We start from the raw sequence: 8,237 nt of genomic DNA on the forward strand, positions 1-8,237 counted from the left end.
GGGCGACACTCTGAGGTCGAAGTGCTCCCGGGTCCCGGGTTCGAGTCCCGGTCGCCGACGCCGTGACCAAGAGGGTGTGCACTTGTCGAGTCGACAACAGGAGCCACTGTGCGCTGACTCGCCAGACCGACTTGCCAAAGTCCATTTTCGGCTTCGGCACCGGACTGCGTGTCTCCCGGGGAACAGGCGCCGCCTATTTATAGCCGTGGGAATCGGCGTTCCCACGTGGCCTTTGACCTTTGCTTCCTGCCTAACCCTCCCCGGCGGGGAGACGGGGCGAGAGAGGGCGCTGGCACCGCGCACGCGTGTGCGGACTCAGGCTCGGGGATTGAAGACTTCCGGTTCCGCTTCTGCCCCGAGTACCGGTGACGTTCCGCGCGCTCGCAGACTCGGGGCTTGCGGGCTTCCGGTTTCGCTTCCGCCCCGAGTGCCGGTGCCGTCCCGCGCACTCACAGGCTCGGGGCTTGCGGGCTTCCGGTTTCGCTCCCGCCCCGAGTGCCGGTGCCGTCCCGCGCACTCACAGGCTCGTGGCTTGCGGGCTTCCGGTTTCGCTCCCGCCCCGAGTGCCGGTTCCGTCCCGCGCACTCACAGGCTCGGGGCTTGCGGGCTTCCGGTTTCGCTTCCGCCCCGATTGCCGGTGCCGTCCGGCGCGCTCGCAAACTCGGGGCCTTCGGGCTTCCATTCTCACTCCCGCCCCGAGTGCCGGCGGCGTCCCGCGCGCTCGCGGACTCGGGGCTTGCAGACTTCCGGTTCCACTTCCGCCCCGAGTGCCGGCGGCGTCCGGCGCGCTCGCAGACTCGGGGCCTCTCGGCTTCCGGTTCCGCTGCCGCCCCGAGTGCCGGCGGCTCCGCGGACGCTGGCGGAGGGCGGGACCCCGCGGCCTGCGATCGCTTCCGCCCGCGCGACCCCGGAGCGGCGCCCGCTGCCCGTCGGACGCAGGTCGGTCCTCTCGCGTTGCCCGCGGCGCGGCGCGTGGCGGTTTCGGCTTCTTCGGGGCGCGCGCGGGGGCCGTGGGGGGGGGAGGGGCGCCTGACGACCGGGAGGCAAAATGGCGGAGCGGGGGGGACTACAACTCCCAGAAGCCTCAGCGAGGGCGGCCGCGCTGTGCGTCGGGGCGGGACTAGCCTGAGTGACAGGTCCGCGAGCTAATGGTCTCAGTTACCGTTAATCCTGGCGCAGCGGGGAGACTACAACTCCCAGAAGGCCCAGCGTGTAGGCGGGAATAGCCTGAGTGACAGGTCCGCCAGCCAATGGCGTCCCGCCGTCTCCCACGCGGGAGCCAATCAGACGCTGGGGGGGGCGGGCGTTCCCCGTCGCGGATTCGGCGCTCTGACCGCGGGCGGACACGCGCGAGCCTCGGACCCGGATCCTCGCGGTGAGGGCGGCCCCCCGCAGTGTAGACAGCGCGGGCCGCCCGGCCTGGGGAATTCTGGGAAAAATCTGAAACCATGGCGGGGCGGGGGCGGGGGGAGGCGCCCACGTGACCCTGGGGGGCGGGGCGCGGGTTCGAGCCTGGGCTGCTCCACTTCCGGTCCAGCCCCCGCCCCCGCGGCCATCTTGGGAGGGAAGAGGGAGACCCCGCCCCTTCGCGCTCCCCTCCCCCTCCCTCCCCCTCCCCCTTTCCCCTCCCCCCCCGGCGGCCATCTTGGCGTGGCCCTCTCCCCCCGGCGGCCATCTTGGCGTGTCCCTCTCCGCCCCCGGCGGCCATCTTGGCACAGCCTTCTCCCCCTGGCGGCCATCTTGGCACAGCCTTCTCCCCCCCGGCGGCCATCTTGCCGTGGCCTTATCCCCCCTGGCGGCCATCTTGGCGTGGTCTTGTTCCCCTGGCGGCCATCTTGGCACGGCCTTCTCCCCCTGGCGGCCATCTTGGCGTGGCTTTCTCCCCCCAGCGGCCATCTTGGCGTGGCCCTTTCCCCCGGGCGGCCATCTTGGCGTGTCCCTCTCCGCCCCCGGCGGCCATCTTGGCGTGGCCTTGTCCCCCTGGCGGCCATCTTGGTGTGGCCTTCTCCCCCGGGCGGCCATCTTGGCATGGCCTTGTCCTCTCAGTGGCCATCTTGGTGTGGCCCTCTCTCTCTGGCGGCCATCTTGGCACAGCCTTCTCCCCTTGGCGGCCATCTTGGTGTGGCCCTCTCTCTCTGGCGGCCATCTTGGCACAGCCTTCTCCCCCCGGCGGCCATCTTGGCATGGCCTTGTCCTCTCAGTGGCCATCTTGGCGCGGCCCTCTCCCCCCGGCGGCCATCTTGGCGTGGCCTTCTGCCTCTCGGCAGCCATCTTCCGTGTCCTAGTCCTCCACGGCGGCCATCTTGCGTGGCCCTCTCCTTCTGGCAGCCATCTTGGCACAGCCTTCTCCCCCCGGCGGCCATCTTGGTGTGGTCTTGTTCCCCCTGGCGGCCATCTTGGCGTGGCCCTCTCCCCCCGGCGGCCATCTTGGCGTGGTCTTGTCCCCCCGGCGGCCATCTTGGCGCGGCCTTGTCCCCCCCGGCGGCCATCTTGGCGTGGCCCTCTCCCCCCGGCGGCCATCTTGGCGCGGCCGCCGCCCCTCCTCCCGCCCCGGCACATCTCCCGGGCGGCCGTCCTGACTCGCGGGGCCGTTGCAGCGGCCGGACATGGAGGACAGAGCCGTCGCCCTGGACATCCCCGACGTCCTCAAGAAGCAGCTGGAGGACGACTGCTACTACGTGAACCGCAGGAAGCGGGTGCGAGGGCTGCGCGCGGGCCAGCGGGGGGGCGGCCATCGTGGGGGGAGACGGCGGCCATCTTGGGGGAGAGATGGCGGCCATCTTGGGAGGGAGACGGCGGCCATCTTGGGGGAGAGATGGCGGCCATCTTGGGAGGGAGACGGCGGCCATCTTGGGGGAGAGATGGCGGCCATCTTGGGAGTGAGATGGCGGCCATCTGGGGAGGGAGACGGCGGCCATCGTGGGGGGAGACGGCGGCCATCTTGGGATCTTGGGAGGGAGATGGCGGCCATCTTGGGGGAGAGATGGCGGCCATCTTGGGAGGAAGGTGGCCGCCATCTTGGGAGGGACACAGCGGCCATCTTGGGAGGGAGATGGCCGCCATCTTGGGAGGCAGATGGTGGCCATCTTGGGAGACAGCAGCCATCTTAGGGGAGAGATGGCGGCCATCTTGGGAGGTGGCAGCCATCTTGGGAGGGAGATGGCGGCCATCTTGGGGGAGAGATGGCGGCCATCTTGGGAGGTGGCGGCCATCTTGGGAGGGAGATGGCGGCCATCTTGGGAGGTGGCAGCCATCTTGGGGCTCGACCCCAGTGGCCATCTTGGGAGGCGGCGGCCATCTTGGGAGGGAGATGGTGGCCATCTTGGGAGGCGGCAGCCATCTTGGTGGGGAGATGGCAGCCATCTTGGGACTGAGACGGCCATCTTGGGAGGGAGATGGTGGCCATCTTGGGAGGCGGCAGCCATCTTGGTGGGGAGATGGCAGCCATCTTGGGACTGAGACGGCCATCTTGGGAGGGAGATGGCGGCCATCTTGGGAGATGGCGGCCATCTTGAGTGATGGCGGCCATCTTGGGCTCGAGCCCGGCGGCCATCTTGGGCGCGTCCGACCCGGCGTCTCCCGGCAGCTGGTGCGGCTGCCCTGCCAGACCAGCATCGTCACCATCCTGGAGTCGTACGTGAAGCACTTCGCCATCAACGCCGCCTTCGCCGCCCACGAGAGGCCGCGGCACCACCACGCGGCTGCCATCGCGCCGGCGCACGCGCACTGCGTCCCGGCCGAGAAGAAGTGAGTGCGGGGGGGGGGCGGGGCCGGGGGCGGGGCGGGGGCGGGGCCTCCGGGGGCCTCCGGAACGTCCCCCCCCCTCCGCCCGCAGCGTGGACCTGTGCAAGGAGATGGTGGACGGGCTCCGCATCGCCTTCGACCACGCGCTGCCCGCGCTGCTGCTGTACCCGCTCGAGCAGGCGCAGTACCGCAGGGCCACCTCCGCCCGGTGCTTCCTGCCCATCCGGGACGGCGGCCAGCCCGGCAGGTGAGCCCACGTGACGCCGGCCCCCAAGATGGCCGCCATTCCCCCAAGATGGCCGCCATTCCCCCAAGATGGCCGCCATTCCCCCAAGATGGCCGCCATTCCCCCAAGATGGCCACCATCTATCTCCCAAGATGGCCGCCATTCCCCCAAGATGGCCGCCATCTCCCAAGATGGCCACCATCTCCCTCCCATGATGGCCAGCGTCTACCAAGATGGCCGCCATCACCCAAGATGGCCACTGTCTCCCTCCCAAGATGGCTACCGTTTCCCAAGATGGCCGCCGTCTCCCAAGATGGCCGCCATTCCCCCAAGATGGCCGCCATCTCCCAAGATGGCCACCATCTATCTCCCAAGATGGCCACCATTCCCCCCCAGGATGGCCACCGTCCGTAAAGATGGCCGCCATCTATCTCCCAAGATGGCTGCCTTCTACCAAGATGGCCGCCATCACCCAAGATGGCCGCTGTTCCCCTCCCAAGATGGCTACCGTTTCCCAAGATGGCTTCCATCTCCCAAGATGGCCACCAACTCCCCCAAGATGGCCGCCGTCCCCCAAGATGGCCGCTGTCCCCCCACGATGGCCGTTGTCTTTCTCCAAGATGGCCACTGTCTCCCAATATGGCCACCATCTCCCTCCCAAGATGGCCGCCATCTCCCCCCAAGATGGCCGCCATCACCCAAGATGGCCGCCGTCCCCCAAGATGGCCGCCCCCACGATGGCCGCCCCGCAGGGCCCAGGAGGAGCTGTCGCCCAGCCCGCCGCTGCTGAACCCGTCCACACCGCAGTCCTCGGAGCCGGGGGAGCCGGCCACGCCCAAGCGGCGCCGGGCGGAGCCGGAGGCCGTGCCGAGCCTGCGCCGGTCCACGCGGCACAGCGCCGGCTGCGACCGGCCGGCCTCGCCCCCCCCCCGGCGCCGGCAGCCGGACGCGGGCGGGGCCGCGATGCCCAAGCTCTTCCTGCACCTGGACAAGAGTAGGTCCCGCCCCCGCGGCCGGCCCACGATGCCCCTGGGCGGGCGGGGGCGGGGCTGACGCGTCGTGTTCCCGCCGCGCAGAGACGCCCGTGCACAGCCGCTCGTCCTCGCCCATCCCCCTCACGCCCAGCAAGGACGGGGGCGGGGTGTTCGCCGGCCTGGAGGGGAGGAGGACCAACGAGATCAACGAGGTGAGCGGGGGCCGGGGGGGTGGTCCCGAGATGGCCGCCGTCTGCCAAGATGGCCGCCGTCTCCCTCCCAAGATGGCCGCCATCAACCTCCCAAGATGGCCGCCGTCTGCCAAGATGGCCGCCATCTCCCTCCCAAGATGGCCGCCGTCTTCTCCCAAGATGGCTGTCTCCCAAGATGGCCGCCATCAACCTCCCAAGATGGCCACAGTCTCCCAAGATGGCTGCTGTCTCCCAAGATGGCCGCCATCAACCTCCCAAGATGGCCGCCGTCTGCCAAGATGGCCGCCATCTCCCTCCCAAGATGGCCGCCGTCTTCTCCCAAGATGGCTGTCTCCCAAGATGGCCGCCATCAACCTCCCAAGATGGCCACAGTCTCCCAAGATGGCTGCTGTCTCCCAAGATGGCCGCCATCAACCTCCCAAGATGGCCGCCGTCTCCCTCCCAAGATGACCGCAGTCTCCCAAGATGGCTGCTGTCTCCCAAGATGGCCGCCGTCTCCCAAGATGGCCGCCGTCTCCTCCCAATATGTCTGCCACCTCCCTCCCCTCCCAAGATGGCCGCCATTTCACTCCCAAGATGGCTGCTGTCTCCCAAGATGGCCGCCGTCTCCCAAGATGGCCGCTGTCTCCTTCCCAAGATGGCCACCATCTCCCTCCCAAGATGGCTTCCGTCTCCCAAGAAGGCCACCATCTCCTAAGATGGCTGCTGTCTCCCAAGATGGCCGCCATCTCCCTCCCCAAGATGGCCGCCGCCTCCCTCCCAGGTGCTGTCCTGGAAGCTCGTGCCCGACAACTACCCCGCGGGTGACCAGCCGCCTCCGCCCTCGTCTATCTACGGGGCCCAGCACCTGCTGCGCCTGTTCGGTGAGCGCCCGCGTCTGGCTTCCTTCCCTCGGTTCCACGGTCTCACGGATCCCAAGATGGCCGCCGTCTCCCTCCCAAGATGGCCGCCGTCTCCCTCCCAAGATGGCTGCCGTCTCCCAAGATGGCCACTGTCTCACAGATCCCAAGATGGCTGCCATCTCCCAAGATGGCCACTGTCTCACAGATCCCAACATGGCCACTATTTCCCTCCCAACATGGCTGCCGTGTCCCTCCCAAGATGGCCGCCTCCCTCCCAAGATGGCCACTATCTCCCTCCCAACATGGCTGCTGTCCCTCCCAAGATGGCCACTATCTCCCTCCCAAGATGGCCGCTGTCCCTCTCAAGATGGCCGCCATCTCCCAAGATGGCCGCCTCCCTCCCAAGATGGCCGCCGTCTGAGCAGCTCTGCCCCCCCCCCCGCAGTGAAGCTCCCAGAAATCCTTGGGAAGATGTCCTTCTCCGAGAAGAACCTGAAGGCCCTGCTGAAGCACTTCGACCTCTTCCTGAGGTGGGCGGGGCCGGGGGCGGGGCCCACGCGCTGCATTGTGGGACAGAGAGAGAGAGAGAGGATCATGGGCAAATTCTATGCAAATCACCCCATAGAGATGATTATATGCAAATTGTTCCCATAGAAATTACAATATGGAAATCATATGCAAATCACGGGAATGATTGTTGAATTACATAGAAAGTATGGAGATTATTCTGCATAAATTATAATATGCAAATGATATGCAAATCGCTTTAAAGAAATGGTTATTATGAAGTATCACATAGAAATCGTATGGAGATTCGATAGAAATCACAGTATGCAAATTATATGCAAATCAGAGGTGATGAATTGTTACATGGAAATTATAGAAATTACAGTATGGTAATGATATGCAAATTACTATACATAAATGATTGTCAAATTATATATGACAGAAATTCTTACGTAGAATTTATATGGAAATTAGTCTATAGAAATTGGAATATGGAAATGACATGCAAATCACTATACAGAAATGACTGTTAGACTCTTCCATACAAAGTGTGATATGGAAACCAGAATATGCAAATGATATGCAAATTACAAAGATTGTTATGTGGAAGGTGTGATATGGAGATTCTTACATAGAAATCATGGAAATTATATGGAAATTAGTCTATAGAAATTAGAATATGCAAAGGATATGCAAATTACAAAGATGGTAGATTCTTCTGTACAAAGTGTGCTATGGAAAGTCCTATATGGAAATCAGTCCATAGAAATCAGAATATGCAAATGACATGCAAATTACAAAGATGGCTGTTAGATTATTCTATAGAAAGTGTGATATGGAAATCGTATGGAAATCGGTCCATAGAAATCAGAATATGCAAATGACATGCAAATCGCCCCCCGGCCCCGTCTCCGCCTCCAGGTTCCTGGCCGAGTACCGCGACGACTTCTTCCCCGAGTCGGCCTACGTGGCGGCGTGCGAGGCCCAGCACAGCGCCCGCAGCCCCCGCGCCGCGTCCTGAGGGCCGTGCCGACGGTGGTGGGCGGGTCCAGTGAGGCCCCCGCGGCGGCGGTGGTGGGCGGGTCCAGTGTCAATAAATGAATGACAAAACGCTCGTGGACTCGCACAACAGAGGCGGCTCGGGCCGGGCCGCCCCTCCCCCACACGGGGCCGCGACGGGCGGAGCCGGGAGGGGGCCATCTTGGGGGGGAGACGGTGGCCATCTTGGGAGGGATACGGCGGCCATCTTGGGAGGGAGATGGCGGCCATCTTGAGTGAGATGGTGGCCATCTTGAGTGAGATGGTGGCCATCTTGAGATGGCAGCCATCTTGGGAGGGAGGCGGTGGCCATCTTGGGGGGGAGACAGCAGGGGAGACAGCGGCCATCTTGGGAGGGAGACAGTGGCCATCTTGGGAGGGAGATGGCGGCCATCTTGAGTGAGATGGCGGCCATCTTGAGAGGGACACGGTGGCCATCTTGGAAGTGAGATGGTGGCCATCTTGAGAGGGAGGCGGTGGCCATCTTGGGGGGGTGAACCAACGGCCAAGGAAGACCTTTCTCTCTGTCTCTCTCTGTCTCTCTCACTGTCCACTCTGCTGTGGCCTGGGAGGCGGCCATCTTGGGAGGGAGGCGGTGGCCATCTTGGAAGTGAGATGGTAGCCATCTTGGGAGGGAGGCAGCCATCTTGGAAGTGAGATGGTGGCCATCTTGGGAGGGGCGGCGGCCATCTTG

The 8,237-nt window shown here is 64.7% G+C and overlaps 1 protein-coding gene across 3 annotated transcripts; it reads left to right on the plus strand.

Annotated features, from left to right (window-relative positions):
• The first annotated feature begins 804 nt into the window (after window positions 1–804).
• On the plus strand, window positions 805–7,613 carry LOC138847706 (MSL complex subunit 3-like). Of its 3 annotated transcripts, none has more exons than XR_011385650.1 (10): window positions 1,209–1,375; window positions 2,598–2,696; window positions 3,587–3,747; window positions 3,836–3,991; window positions 4,693–4,964; window positions 5,047–5,243; window positions 5,347–5,786; window positions 5,867–6,019; window positions 6,444–6,528; window positions 7,427–7,613. XR_011385650.1 is itself a non-coding variant. In XM_070067243.1 (9 exons), exons 2-9 carry the CDS (start codon window positions 2,607–2,609, stop codon window positions 7,524–7,526), a joined length of 1,044 nt encoding a protein of 347 aa, XP_069923344.1. In that variant the 5' UTR covers window positions 805–939; window positions 2,598–2,606; the 3' UTR covers window positions 7,527–7,613. The 3 variants fall into 3 exon arrangements, 1 of the variants encoding a protein (XP_069923344.1); XR_011385651.1 differs by having other exon boundaries at window positions 1,224–1,375; window positions 4,723–4,964; XM_070067243.1 differs by lacking the exons at window positions 1,209–1,375; window positions 5,347–5,786 and adding an exon at window positions 805–939 and having other exon boundaries at window positions 4,723–4,964; window positions 5,047–5,156; window positions 5,920–6,019.
• The last annotated feature ends 624 nt before the right edge of the window (window positions 7,614–8,237 follow it).

This window comes from Oryctolagus cuniculus, chromosome X (assembly GCF_964237555.1).
Source record: "Oryctolagus cuniculus chromosome X, mOryCun1.1, whole genome shotgun sequence".
NCBI lineage: Eukaryota > Metazoa > Chordata > Mammalia > Lagomorpha > Leporidae > Oryctolagus > Oryctolagus cuniculus.